The sequence below is a fragment of the Astatotilapia calliptera genome, chromosome 4 (assembly GCF_964374335.1).
Source record: "Astatotilapia calliptera chromosome 4, fAstCal68.1, whole genome shotgun sequence".
NCBI classification, from domain to species: domain Eukaryota; kingdom Metazoa; phylum Chordata; class Actinopteri; order Cichliformes; family Cichlidae; genus Astatotilapia; species Astatotilapia calliptera.
In genome coordinates, this window is record NC_137425.1 from 11,884,668 (window position 1) to 11,900,000 (window position 15,333).

Genomic DNA, 15,333 nt, shown 5'->3' on the forward strand with positions numbered 1-15,333 from the left:
TCCTTTGTTGACAAAAATTCAACAAAATTTGCATTAAAACCCAGCACACTTTGATAGCTCACCAGTGAAGGGCTCAGGGGCAGGTAGGCAAAGACTCATAAAATCATATGTAGTGTTTTTTCCCTGTAGTGGTGCAGCTGAGTTTTTGGTGTGTGGCAAACACTAACCCTTGTTAAAAACTCACTGTTTGACTTATTCATTCATTATTATGTTGGAGAGGTATGTGGGGAATGTATACACCCCGTCCTGCACCATGCACCTTGAGAAAGACATCACACATGAAACAGATAGATGCTCCTTTTGCTATCAGTATGATGCTGATTGGGATTCTGAGCCTAAATGTCCTCACAACCTCACCACAGTCACTGGTCCACACATTCACTGGAAGGATAAAGTTTATTGATGTATTTTGTCCTCACGGTGGCGCCAAAACACAATCAAATAGTTCACATGTTCCTCGTAGAAATTCATCACATTATGAAAACATGAAATTAAAATGCTTATAATTTTAACATTGTCTACTTGTTGATTAATTATTGATTCAATCTTTGATACAGATTTCTTTCACTGATTATGAAAAAAATGCATTCAAGTAAAACGTAAACTGTGAAAAAACAAACAAACAAAGCAGGACTTTACACTCAGGATTTGACTCTCACAGTTACAGACAATTATTTTTCATAAATTTTAATATGTGTGTTATATTTTTATATTTTGTGAATCTAAGCAGGTGGGTTTTGCTCCTGTGGATTCTGGTTCTTCTCTGGGTTGAAACAGGAAGTAATCTTTTTAATGCAGGCGTCAGAGAGGAAAGGCACCTTCTCTAGACGAGACAAGTAGACAAGGGGCTGGATTGTGCTGCTGATGTTCAGAAAGGCAAAACCCGCGGGCTGCACGTAGCAGCGAAACACATCAGGTGAGTAGTAGTCCTCAAATGGAAACAGAGCAACAAGTGGCAGGTAGTTGAACACGATGATACACAGGATAGAGAGCACCATCTTGAAGGCCTTCTTTTTCATGGGGTGCATTGCATCTTTCCCTGCACCGGTGGACTTCTTCAGTGCCCACAGGATGCTTGCGTTACACACCATCATCCAAGTAAATGTTGCCACTACCTCACCGGTGAACAGCTTTTCAAAGTTGGGGAGTCCTCCCACCATCTTGGCTGCTGAATAGGCAAAGGTGAGGCAGAGCACCAGCACTGAGAGGCCTAACCTGTACTTGAAGTGTTTAAGTTGCCCAAAAGCGATTGGAAAGAGTACAGCTACAAAGCGATCCAAGCAGATGCAGGAGAGGAACAACGGACCGCTGGTGTCTTTCACGCCAAAGGAGAACTTAAGGGCAGACAATACCTCTTTGAGCTGCCAGAGGTAGAGATTAAGAAAGCTCAGGGGGGTCATTGCACCAAAGTAGGCATCCATGAAGGCCAAGCAGCCCAAGAATATGTCTGAAGTGGAGGGCTCTTTGCGATTGTGGATGAGAATAGCAATGACGAGTAAGTTGGCCGGGATACCCACAATTACATTGATGCACTGCATGGCCAGGTCAAAGAGAATGGCCTCTATCAGGTTTTCGCACCCATCAAACACACTGAAGGATTTTACCGTGCTGTTTATGAATGCTGTGGTATTGAGAGGCAGCTGGGTCAGGATGGATGTTGAGCTGAGTGATGAATCATTTGTGTCCATGTTTGTGCTACCACAAAAATCAGCAGTCTGATGGGAGAGGAGCGAGAAGGATTATTGAGCTACTTCTGACCAGTCGTAGAAAACAGCAGCTGATACCACTGAAGCCATGCAATTAAAGTGTTTCAATTTCTTTTAAATTAGTGAAGCCACAGCCTGTCTGTTAATTAGAATCCCTGCTGAGATTTATCTTACAAGTAGAGATAAAGTAGCTCCAGAGACCATTCCCAGACAGTAAAAACATGTCACAAACACCGTCAGAGCCTCTCCTCAGGCTGTTATCATGTTATTGTGTCTGTGCGGACTCTCCTCTGGGAAACGTGACTCCCCCTAGGAACATGTAACTCACTTAAGAGAGTCATTCTAAAAGCACCACCCTTTCACAGAAGGATAAAAAGGGCAGTGATTGCCAAATTAAAATGGATAAGGTCATATTCTGTTCAAGATTAATGTAAGTAATGTCAGTGGGAATTTGGTCATTTCTGGGAGCTTTTAAAAGCCCATTTCTGACATTTAGCTCATCTTTAAGCTAATTTCAAAAAAGAAGGATGATAACTTGGAAAATGAATTTTATCAAAGGTGGACTGATGGAATAAAAACATTCATAAGCCACAAGCTTAGGTTCTCCGTCTTTGGGTCCTAAAAGAAGATTTTTGATTTTTCTTCTGCAGCTTTTATTGATAAATATCAGGTTTTGTTCTGGGCTTCGGGAATGTTTGCAGCAGCTCGTAGTCAGCTTGATTTGAACAATGTGAAAGTGCAAGAGTTTTTAAATGGAGTACACCTGAGCTACCTCCAGTAATGAACTATTAAAGCCAGAGGCTGTGACTGTTTCTTGCCATCAAGGGAACTGTTCTGCTATAATACAGATCTTTTTTGAGCTCTGTTCCTTAGTGGGCGATGTTTCTGAGGTGCTTCTGCTGCAGGCCACAAACACTCCGGTGGGACTAATCACGGGAGGAGTAATCTTTGGCAAAGATGCTCGTCCCTGGAAATGTCACATCTAATCAATTGTATTTTTCTTTGGGCAATCACTGGAAAATGAAGTCTATATTACAGAATTTACAAAGAACACATTTCTGAGGGTTTAATCAGGTGTGGATCACAGCACTGTACTGATGTTGATTTGCATTTTTAAAATTCTGATGAGGTGATTTTTGCTGATTATTGTATTGCACTGCATCCAATAATGCATGAAAGCAAAGGCTATTAAATATTTGATTTTGAAATTTGGAACACTTCTGTCATGTTTTATGAAAACTCATATTGTAATTACCCACCAAAAATCACATGTTTTTTAAATTTAATTTCAGATTTGTCCTTTGCAGCATTCTTGTCACTGTAGATATGTTCATATGTTTGTTTTTAAATAGAAAACACCTTTTACAGCTAAAGCACGCAGAGATGCTACCAATTTTTATTAAATAAAGTCACTCCATGCATAACGAAGATGAAGATGAAGATGTGCGCAATGTCAAGCGAGGAAAAAATAAACAGACCTCTTTCCATTTGTCACTTTGATAATTTCTTGGAACAGAGTTAACCTCTAATCCGTCAAATCTGAATTATTGATCTGTTACTTTAATATATGGTTTGGCATCTGTGCTCTTATCAAGGACACATACTGAGTGAAACAGTTTGATTAGAAACAAACTTCTTGAAATAAAACCCAAGTACAAAATCATTTTAAAGCATCTCAATGTTCTACTCACCTGTTTGAATGATTTCTCTAAGCTGAGCAGTAAGTGTGACGCTGAGCGTGTTACAGGTGTTCATTTATAAGTTCTCTGAAGTGTCGTGTATTTGACGCCAACCAGGGGAGGTTCTGTCTGACATCATGAGGGGCTGACTCTTCAGTAGAGAGACTGTTGTGATGAAGAGTTTCTGTATTGTGCTGATATTTTTACACAAGCAAGAAATCTCTGAACTGTGCCAGAGGTTATAGATAAGCTTGCCAGTGTCAATTTTCTTTGACAGGGAGCATCACGGGACCAGTCTGATGATGCTCTCTGTTCACTGGGAGCGATGAATGCTGTCCTCAGTCACTGAACACAAGTGCAGGAAAACATCAGCAGTCGAGAGCAGATCTAAATTGTGTTTGCTGGGTTTTAGTGCATCAGTGTCTCACTCATGTAGCTGAAGAAAACAGCTAGTTTAGATTCCCAATGGAGTGCTCATCAGTTACAAGTGAAGGTGAAAAAAGATGTGGCAGGTGCATAAAGCCTGTGTGTGTGAGAGTTATGAATCAGGACGTACTGGGATCGATTGTTTCACAGAGCGGTTAATTTTGAGGCTCTGCTAAGTAGAACCCAGTGTTCTGTTTCCATGTGAAGACAAGAAGGAAAACCCACAATGATCCAGAAGTGAGGGAGACAGAGAGAGAAAAAAGGGGGTGGGATTTATTTGCATTACTTCTTTTTTGTCTAGGGGGGCAGCAGAGGATCATTGTACCTGTTTGACAAGCACAGCAGGTTCCCACAAGTAGAACCTGACGCTTATGGTAAATGGCCTGTATTTGTATCCGGTCGTTAAGTCTGACGTCACTAGCCGTCCATATATCCATATACCATGTATGTCCATATATCAAACGATCACTATGGCATTACTGAGAGTTGAAAAACTGTCTTTCATCTTTAATAAAATGATCAGCATTCTGCTCTACCAGGTGTAACAATTGAGTTTAACATCCGGGCATCCATGAAAACGGAATTTATGACATTTAACAGAGTTAGAAGTTAGCAGGAAGTTAGCTCGCTAGCTTCTATCTAAATACAATATAGCATGTCCTGACTGCAGGGTTTTGGAAACAAATTAAAACGTACAGCTCTGTTATCACTTCCAACATAAATGAAGACAGAAAACAGCAGTGACGTTTGTAGGGTTACTGAAGTTTGGCTAGCTGGTATATAATGATGTGCTGCGTGACCGCTAGCGACACAGCTATGTTAGCATAATATAAACAAGATAACTTTTTTTCCACTCGATAACGTGAGTGTTCTCGGTGGTCAGGAACAAATGTAATTGCATGGCAGGATGCTGTAAAAGGACCAAACTTCAGCCAGGAGAACAACTGAGATAATCCATCCACAATACGAGGTTAGTCATTCATATACTGCTGCATGGGCTGGGCTGTAGTTACATCCTAAGGTTTTTAAAAACTGAGCTTAAATAAATGATTAGCAGTAATAAAAGCCGAGGGAGGTCAACAGTGATCACTGACTGTTTTAGGAGCTTTTTGAGATTAAATAGAAGAAAATACATAACATAAAACATGTTAACAACACAAAAGCCATATTAAACGCAGACTACTTTAGGCCCGGAAGTAGGCTTCGTCACGTCATCACTTAACGACCGGATAGCGCTTTACTTAGTCCCTATGGACCCCAAAGTGCTTTGCACTACATACAGTCATCCACCCATTCACACACTGTTGATGGCAAGCTACATTGTAAAAACTGACAGAGGCGAGGCTGCTGGACACTGGCTCCACTGGGCCCTCTGACCACCACCAGTAGGCAACGGGTGAAGTGTCTTGCCCAAGGACACAACGACCGAGACTGTTGGAGCCAGGGCTCAAACCGGCAACCTTCCGATTACAAGACGAACTGCCAACTTTTGAGCCACAATCACCCCCTATCCTTCCTATCCGGTTGTTCAGTCTGACGTCACTAGCCGTGTCTGGGTCTAAACTCCGCTGCAGGTCCATATATCAAACGATCACTATGGCATTACTGAGAGTTGAAAAACTGTCTAAAGTCTTTCATCTTTAATAAAATATCAGCGTTCTGCTCTACCAGGTGTAACAATTGAGTTTAACATCCAGGCATCCATGAAAACGGAATTTATGACATTTAACGGAGTTAGAAGTTAGCAGGAAGTTAGCTCGCTAGCTTCTATCTAAATACAATATAGCATGTCCTGACTGCAGGGTTTTGGAAACAAATTAAAACGTACAGCTCTGCTATCACTTCCAGCATAAATGAAGACAGAAAACTAAACAGCAGTGATGTTTGTAGGGTTACTGAAGTTTGGCTAGCTGGTATATAATGATGTGCTACGTGACCGCTAGCGACACAGCTATGTTAGCATAATATAAACAAGATAACTTTTTTTCCACTCGATAAAAGTTAACGTGAGTGTTCTCGGTGGTCAGGAACAAATGTAATCGCATGGCAGGATGCTGTAAAAGGTCCAAACTTCAGCCAGGAGAACAACTGAGATAATCCATCCACAATACGAGGTTAGTCATTCATATACTGCTGCATGGGCTGGGCTGTAGTTACATCCTAAGGTTTTAAAAACTGAGCTTAAATAAATGATTAGTGGTAATAAAAGCCGAGGGAGGTCAACAGGGATCACTGACTGTTTTAGGAGCTTTTTGAGATCAAATAGAAGAAAATACATAACATTAAACATGTTAACAACACAAAAGCCATATTAAACGCAGACTACTTTAGAACCGGAAGTAGGATTCGTCGCGTCATCACTGAACAACCGGATTCTTGTGGTTCTGCACTGTGTCCTGCACATTCTTCCTGCTTTCTCTGCATCTTTCAAATTAAAACACTAAGCCTGTGCATCTCCAACCAAACCATTGGTGCACCAGCATAAGGACAAGTGCAAAAGAAACAGAAGAGTAACAAATGGAGCTTAAGCTTAAAAAATTACATATACAGTAGGGAATGTGTTTATGCAGAACCAAACAAGGGGGGGGGGGGAAGCAAGGTAATCCACTCACACCCTTCTCTTCAGCACAATGGACTGGAGAGACATGACTTTATTTGGAACACATGAAAGACGTTGTGTATTTTCATATTATGAGAGAGATTAAGGTGAACAGAAACTGGGTTAACCAGTGCTGCGATTTCAAACAACCTGATGAAGGTTGATTTGAGTTTCTTAGATTCAGTATGAAGAGGTACGTAGTGTGTGGACAACTGTACCTTCTGACCGATGGTGTATTCTGGAGCGGGAGTTTTATGCCAGTCGGCATGTTTGTTGCATTCTTTGGTGCGTAACAGTGCCACCTGAGTGGCCCTCCAAAGCTGGCGACACATGCAGAGGTGAAACTGGACCAAAGGAACAAAGTACTCACCTTCCACGGCCAAGAACGGGGGGGCTGATACCCTAGGGAGTACGCCCTGTAGCCGAAGACTTCAAGCTGTTGTGGGTATACTCCACCCCGGGCAATTGCTCGCTCCTGATGGTTTGGTTGGAGGCGACGATGCAGCAAAGCACGGTCTTCAGCTCCTGACTGGCGTGCTCCGTTTGTCCGTTGCTCTGTGGTAACCAGAAGAGAGACTAACCTTTTCTTCTAGAGGTGAGCAGAGTTCCTTTCATACCTGAGAGGTTAATTGAGGTCCATGATCCCATACTATATCCTCTGGGATGCCATGGAGGGCGAACACGTGGTTAGTGAGCTGCTGGGCTGTCTCCAGGACCGATGTGACTTTAGGAAGTGCTACAAAGTGAGCAGATTTAGAAAACTGATCAGCAACAGTCATTATTGTGTTGTTACCTGCTGACGGGGGTAGGCCGATGGCGAAGTCCACGTGATATTAAACCACGGCTGAGCTGGTGGTTGTAGCAAGCCAGTCGGTGGTTGATTCCCCAATTTGTCTCGGGCACATGTGGAGCAGGTGGAGACATATTCCTGAGCATCTGGTGACAAGGTGAGTCACCAGAAATAGCGCTGGATGAAGGTAATCATTCTGTTTACTTCTAAATGGCATGTGAAGCAGGCGGTATGAGCCCAGTGTGGCGCCCGGGAGTGGACGGTGGACGGAACAAAGATTGCCCTGCGAGCCCTCCTCCGGGATCCGGTTCGGCTCTTAATCTCCCGAACGGCCAACTCGATCTCCCATGTGATTGCTCCAATAGTGCAAGTTGCTGGAAGGATGGGCTCAGGATCCTGTTTCTCCTTGTGCGTCGAAAACTGCCAGGACAGAGCGTCCAGCTTCACATTCCGGGACCCTGGCATGTATGTAATTGAGAAGTTAAAGCGGATGAAGGAAAGAGCCCATCTGGCTTGCAGTGCGTTGAGTCATTTTGCTCCATGTAAGTAAGCCAGGTTCTTATGGTCTGTCTAAGCGATAAATGGCTGAGCCATGCCCTCCAACCAGTGCCTCCACTCCTCCAAGGCCAGTTTGATTGCAAAGAACTTCCAGTCTCCCACATCATAGTTGGGCACTGTAGGAGAGAGATGGCGAGAGAAAAAGGCACAGGGCCATAGCTTACCATCTCGTTGCTGGGAGAGGGTGGCGCCGACTCCAGAATCCCAGGCATCCACCTCCACTATAAACTGGAGGTGCAAGTCGGCTTGTGTCAGGATGTGTGCGGTAGTGAAATGCTCCTTTAACGTAGTGAAGGCCTTTTGAGCTGCTGGGTCCCACTGAAAAGGGATCTTGGGGGAGGTCAAATGGGTCAAAGGTAAGGCGATTTTACTGAAGTTCCTGATGAATCTGCAATAAAAGTTAGTGAAGACGAGGAACTGTAGGAGCATAAGGCAATCTGTGGGTTCTGGCCATTCCACAACCACTCTAACCTTAGCTGGGTCTGGCTTGAGTTCATTTAGTTGAGTTCGATTATGTAGCCCAAAAATAACATTTTGCACATGAAATTCACATTTTTCTCCTTTAACAAAAAGTCTGTTCTAAAGCAGCTGCTGGAAGACCTGTCTTACATGGTTATGTGTTCAGTTTCAGTCTTAGAGAAGATTAGAATAATGTCTAAATACACGAAGATGAAACGGTTGAAAAAGTCCCCGAGTACATCATTAACCAACGTCTGGAAGACGTTAGCCCGAACAGCATCACAAGGTACTCAAAGTGACCGAGATGTGTGTTAAAGGTTGTCTTCCATTTGTCAACCACGCGGATTCTAAACAAGTGATACGAATTAACGACTCGTAGGCCCGTAAGCCCCAGGAGCAGTTCGATTGCCCAATCATACATCCTGTGGGGGCATAATGCCCGCACTCAGTCTTCACGAAACACTTTGGCCATGTCATGATAGACCGATGGCACCAGAGAAAGATCTGGGGGTTCTGAGACTGGTGGCAATTTGAATGCTGAAGCAGGGGGAGTGGCAGATTTAAGACAGTCCACTTGGCACTCCCCCCACCCAGACGTGCACGTCTTCTTCCAATTAATATGAGGGTTATATTGTTGCAACCAGGGGTGACCTAAAACAAACGGTGTTTGAGGAGCTTGAAATACAAAAAAAAATCTGATGGTTTCTGAATGGTTTCTAGATAAAGTGAGGGCGACTGGTTCTGTAATGTGGGTGATGTCTGGCAGGTGCTTTATTGACAGAGTGGAAATCTGGAGTGAGAGTGGCAATGGCTCGGTAATTGAATTGAAATGTTTAACGAGAGCCAAGTAAATGAAATTTTGTTTGATTGTGCCGGACACATTGCAACACAATGTGCCTCTCTTGCCACAAACCAAACACGGAGACCAGACGACAGGCGAGAGTGGCCCAACTGCATGGGCTCCTCCTGATTTAAGACCTTCCCCTGCTCACAGAGCTCCGCTTGGGCTCCCTCAGGCACCATCTTGGATTGCTCCGAAGGCTCGTGGGAGATGTAGTGCAGAGAGCTCCGACGGGCGCACAGATGATCATCATCTTTGATACACTACAGGTATGTCCCAATTCCTGGGCCGCAACCTTCGGAGGACACAGCCGTCGCGGTCTACATGGGCTGGGTCCTTCGAAGACCGAGAAGGCCAGAAAACACTGAAAAAAGCCAAACAATAACATTTTTAAGTTATCTAAGTGACTTATATATCATGTTTAACCTGAGTACCGAAAGAACATGGGAGGTCTAAAAACGATGTGCCGGGAGTCCGGTTTTCTCGCCGGCTTTAGTGAGCCTTGTCCTCCCAGTCAGCTATCTAGCTGGTGCGTAACAAACGTCTCCAGAAATGTCGGCGCACTTTTACAAATGCGTGATCTCTTGGTAAATCAAGCAGATATTTGAAGTTTACACAGCTACGTTCTCGCCTGAAAATACCTTAAAAGTTTATTTCGTGAGCATGAAAGAGTAAGAGTATTAAAACTAAGTAGCTGCCGCCATTTTTGGAAACTGGAATTGGCTGGGCCGTAGGGGGTAGGCTGGGCCACGAAGGATGCACTTGACCCATCCTTCATATCCAGGGAAATGAAGGAGGCATTTTTTAGCTGCATTTGGTGCAGCCTTCAAATTGGGCCAGGTGCCATTGCATTAGGTACCTTACATACCTTATAGGTACCTTACATTAGGTAAGTCCCTAGGAACTGGGACTTACCTAATGTTAACAATGCACCCAAAGAGGTGGGCAATACCCGCATTGTCAAATTGTCCTTAAATTCATCACAAAGATTATTTAACAAGGTACCTCGCAGCACGTTCTCTCCCCAGCGAGTTTCTTTGGCCTGGATCTGGAAGTCAATGGAGTAGTTGGCCATTGTCTGCCACCCCTGCTTCAAATTCAGCAGGCGATGAGCCGCCGCTTTGGGGCTCGACCCCTTGTCAAACACACTCTTAAACTTTAACAGAAAAGAAGGATAGGTTATTTCGGGGTCGCCTCAGAAAACCGCCTGAGCCCACTGCAGTGCGTGGTTGCACAAGTGAACAAAAACTGCAAGTTTTGCGCCATCATCCTCAAACAAAAAAAATCAATGAAATTTGCATTAAAACCCTGCACATTTTGATAGCTCATATTAAATTTAGTTCTTTGCATTCTTTTGGCAGCGAAGAAAAACACGGCTCAAAGTGGTCTAACTCAAAAAATGATCTTTAATTTTACATTTTCCAGAAAATGGAGACTGAGCACAGAGACTGCGGAGTCTGACTGCGGTAGCAGCCAGGATGGTTATATTATGCAGCACGTCACACACACACACTCAGTTTACTCAGTTCCTCTTTGTGTGTGAAACTTCCTCTTTTCTCCAGTTCCCCTGTCTAAGGTCTGTTGGCAGGGCAACTTCTCACCCTTAACCTAGTTCTTGTCTCGTCTGAGCTTAAAATACATAAAACAATATAATCAGACAATAAGCACTAAGAATATATATTAAATATATGACACTCACCAGTGAAGGGCTCAGGGGCAGGTAGGCAAAGACTCGAGGTACCTGGTTCTGGGGCGGGAGGAGCCGGCTCCACCATGGGCGCTGCCGCTCCATCCGAGGGAGGATTGGCTGCAGGTGCTGTGCTCTCCCCGCTGGAGAGTGCGGGGAGAGAGAGAGCAAAACATACACAAAACCTGCAACTATCATGAGCCAGGACACATCTAAGTGAGTCTCCCTAGTTGCCCTAACCAAACCACATTTTGAGTCAAAAATGTCTTCAGATCTTTGGTCCCCACAAAGATTGTTATGCAAACACTTTTAAAATGGTGAACTGTAAATTTTACACTTAAGCATTTTTCCGGGATTTAAAGAAAGGAAGAAATAACACATCCTATTTATAGTTTTTAGAGGTGTTGGAAGACAGATATTATTGCTAAGATGGCTTTTTCACTTGGGTTGTATGCTATGTTAACCTAACTGTGTGGTATTCTTGAACATACCAGTGTGCTTTATACATTTGAGCATGGCATGAATGTTCACTCAGTAGGAAAGAAAATATAGATCTGTATACAACACATTTAACTACATTGAATAAAATCATATGTAGTGTTTTTTCCCTGTAGTGGTGCAGCTGAGTTTTTGGTGTGTGGCAAACACTAACCCTTGTTAAAAACTCACTGTTTGACTTATTCATTCATAATTATGTTGGAGAGGTATGGTAAATGGTAAATGGCCTGTATTTGTATAGAGCTTTTCTAGTCCCTAAGGACCCCAAAGCGCTTTACACAACCTGTCATCCACCCATTCACACACACATTTACACACTGACAGAGGCGAGGCTGCCAGACACTGGCGCCACCAGGCCCTCTGACCACCACCAGTAGGCAACGGGTGAAGTGTCTTGCCCAAGGACACAACGACCAAGACTGTCCAAGCCAGGGCTCGAACCGGCAACCTTCCGATTACAGGGCGAACTCCCAACTCTTGAGCCACGATCGTATGTGGGGAATGTATACACCCTGTCCTGCACCATGCACCTTGAGAAAGACATCACACATGAAACAGATAGATGCTCCTTTTGCTATCAGTATGATGCTGATTGGGATTCTGAGCCTAAATGTCCTCACAACCTCACCACAGTCACTGGTCCACACATTCACTGGAAGGATAAAGTTTATTGATGTATTTTGTCCTCACGGTGGCGCCAAAACACAATCAAATAGTTCACATGTTCCTTGTAGCAATTCATCACATTATGAAAACATGAAATTAAAATGCTTATAATTTTAACATTGTCTACTAGTTGTTGATTAATTATTGATTCAATTTTTGATACAGATTTCTTTCACTGATTATGAAAAAAATGCATTCAAGTAAAAGGTAAACTGTGAAAAAACAAACAAAAACAAAGCAGGACTTTACACTCAGGATTTGACTCTCACAGTTACAGACAATTATTTTTCATAAATTTTAATATGTGTGTTATATTTTTATATTTTGTGAATCTAAGCAGGTGGGTTTTGCTCCTGTGGATTCTGGTTCTTCTCTGGGTCGAAACAGGAAGTAATCTTTTTAATGCAGGCGTCAGAGAGGAAAGGCACCTTCTCTAGACGAGATAAGTAGACAAGGGGCTGGATTGTGCTGCTGATGTTCAGAAAGGCAAAACCCGCGGGCTGCACGTAGCAGCGAAACACATGAGGGGAGTAGTAGTCCTCAAATGGAAACAGAGCAACAAGTGGCAGGTAGTTGAACACGATGATACACAGGATAGAGAGCACCATCTTGAAGGCCTTCTTTTTCATGGGGTGCATTGCATCTTTCCCTGCACCGGTGGACTTCTTCAGTGCCCACAGGATGCTTGCGTTACACACCACCATCCAAGTAAATGTTGCCAGTACCTCACCGGTGAACAGCTTTTCAAAGTTGGGGAGTCCTCCCACCATCTTGGCTGCTGAGTAGGCAAAGGTGAGGCAGAGCACCAGCACTGAGAGGCCTAACCTGTACTTGAAGTGTTTAAGTTGCCCAAAAGCGATTGGAAAGAGTACAGCTACAAAGCGATCCAAGCAGATGCAGGAGAGGAACAACGGACCGCTGGTGTCTTTCACGCCATAGGAGAACTTAATGGCAGACAACACCTCTTTGAGCTGCCAGAGGTAGAGATTAAGAAAGCTCAGGGGGGTCATTGCACCAAAGTAGGCATCCATGAAGGCCAAGCAGCCCAAGAATATGTCTGAAGTGGAGGGCTCTTTGCGATTGTGGATGAGAATAGCAATGACGAGTAAGTTGGCCGGGATACCCAAAATTACATTGATGCACTGAACGGCCAGGTCAAAGAGAACGGCCTCTATCAGGTTGTCGCACCCATCAATAGCACTGAAGGATGTTGCCGTGCTGTTTATGAATGCTGTGGTATTGAGAAGCAGCTGGGTCAGGATGGATGTTGAGCTGAGTGATGAATCATTTGTGTCCATGTTTGTGCTACCACAAAAATCAGCAGTCTGATGGGAGAGGAGCGAGAAGGATTATTGAGCTACTTCTGACCAGTAAGAAGCACAAAAAACAGCAGCTGATACCACTGAAGCCACGAAGTTATTAAAGTGTTTTGGTTTCTTTTACATCTGTGAAGCCACAGCCTGTCTGTTAATTATTATCCCTGCTTCTGATCTGCTGAGATTCATCTTACAAGTAGAGATAAAGTAGCTCCAGAGACAGTAAAAACATGTCGCAAACACCGTCAGAGCCTCTCCTCAGGCTGTTATCATGTTATTGTGTCTGTGCGGACTCTCCTCTGGGAAACGTGACTCCCCCTAGGAACATGTAACTCACTTAAGAGAGTCATTCTAAAAGCACCACCCTTTCACAGAAGGATAAAAAGGGCAGTGATTGCCAAATTAAAATGGAAAAGGTCATATTCTGTTCAAGATTATTGTAAGTAATGTCAGTGGGAATTTGATCATTTCTGGGAGCTTTTAAAAGCCCATTTCTGACATTTAGCTCATCTTTAAGCTAATTTCAATATAGAAGAATGATAACTTGGAAAATGAATTTTATCAAAGGTGGACTGATGGAATAAAAACATTCATAAGCCATAAGTTTCTCTGTCTTTGGGTCCTAAAAGAAGATTTTTGATTTTTCTTCTGCAGCTTTTTTTATTGATAAATATCAGGTTTTGTTCTGGGCTTCGGGAATGTTTGCAGCAGCTCGTAGTCAGCTTGATTTGAACAATGTGAAAGTGCAAGAGTTTTTAAATGGAGTACACCTGAGCTACCTCCAGTAATGAACTATTAAAGCCAGAGGCTGTGACTGTTCCTTGCCATCAAGGGAACTGTTCTGCTATAATACAGACCTTTCTTGAGCTCTGTTCCTTAGTGGGCGATGTTTCTGACGTGCTTCTGCTGCAGGCCACAAACACTCCGGTGGGACTAATCACGGGAGGAGTAATCTTTGGCAAAGATGCTCGTCCCTGGAAATGTCACATCTAATCAATTGTATTTTTCTTTGGGCAATCACTGGAAAATGAAGTCTATATTACAGAATTTACAAAGAACACATTTCTGAGGGTTTAATCAGGTGTGGATCACAGCACTGTACTGATGTTGATTTGCATTTTTAAAATTCTGATGAGGTGATTTTTGCTGATTATTGTATTGCACTGCATCCAATAATGCATGAAAGCAAAGGCTATTAAATATTTGATTTTGAAATTTGGATTACTTCTATCATGTTTTATGAAAACTCATATTGTAATTACCCACCAAAAATTATTTTTTCTTAAAAAAATTTCAGATTTGTCCTTTGCAGAATTCTAGTCACTGTAGATAATTTCATATGTTTTTTTGCTTTACAGCTAAAACACGCAGAAATGCTACCCTTTGTTATTAAATAAAGTCACTCCATGCATAACGAAGATGAAGATGAAGATGTGCGCAATGTCAAGCGAGGAAAAAATAAACAGACCTCTTTCCATTTGTCACTTTGATAATTTCTTGGAACAGAGTTAACCTCTAATCCCTCAAATCTGAATTATTGATCTGTTACTTTAATATATGGTTTGGCATCTGTGCTCTTATCAAGGACACATACTGAGTGAAGCAGTTTGATTAGAAACAAACTTCTTGAATTAAAACCCATGTACAAAATCACATTGGACTTTGAAGCATTTTAAAGCATCTCAATGTTCTACTCACCTGTTTGAATGATTCCTCTAAGCTGAGCAGTAAGTGTGACGCTGAGCGTGTTACAGGTGTTCATTTATAAGTTCTCTGAAGTGTCGTGTATTTGACGCCAACCAGGGGAGGTTCTGTCTGACATCATGAGGGGCTGACTCTTCAGTAGAGAGACTGTTGTGATGAAGAGTTTCTGTATTGTGCTGATATTTTTACATAAGCAAGAAATTTGTGAACTGTGCCAGAGGTTATAGATAAGCTTGCCAGTGTCAATTTGCTTGACAGGGAGCATCACGGGACCAGTCTGATGATGCTCTCTGTTCACTGGGAGCGATGAATGCTGTCCTCAATCACTGAACACAAGTGCAGGAAAACATCAGCAGTCGAGAGCAGATCTAAATTGTGTTTGCTGGGTTTTAATGCATCAGTGT

General features: G+C 43.0%; 2 protein-coding genes across 2 annotated transcripts; both read right to left on the reverse strand.

Moving 5' to 3' along the window:
- Positions 1-377: 377 nt before the first annotated feature.
- LOC113021530 (G-protein coupled receptor 183-like) lies at positions 378-1,688 on the reverse strand. The gene has a single exon (XM_026166287.2). It carries the CDS (start codon positions 1,686-1,688, stop codon positions 723-725), a length of 966 nt encoding a protein of 321 aa, XP_026022072.2. The 3' UTR covers positions 378-722.
- Positions 1,689-11,891: 10,203 nt separating this feature from the next.
- LOC113020008 (G-protein coupled receptor 183-like) lies at positions 11,892-13,387 on the reverse strand. The gene has a single exon (XM_026163681.2). It carries the CDS (start codon positions 13,205-13,207, stop codon positions 12,242-12,244), a length of 966 nt encoding a protein of 321 aa, XP_026019466.2. The 5' UTR covers positions 13,208-13,387; the 3' UTR covers positions 11,892-12,241.
- Positions 13,388-15,333: the final 1,946 nt, after the last annotated feature.

Bases quoted from the DNA above. Each gene is read 5' to 3' on its own strand.
- LOC113021530 (XM_026166287.2), bottom strand. From the start codon at position 1,688: ATGGACACAAATGATTCATCACTCAGCTCAACATCCATCCTGACCCAG.
- LOC113020008 (XM_026163681.2), bottom strand. From the start codon at position 13,207: ATGGACACAAATGATTCATCACTCAGCTCAACATCCATCCTGACCCAG.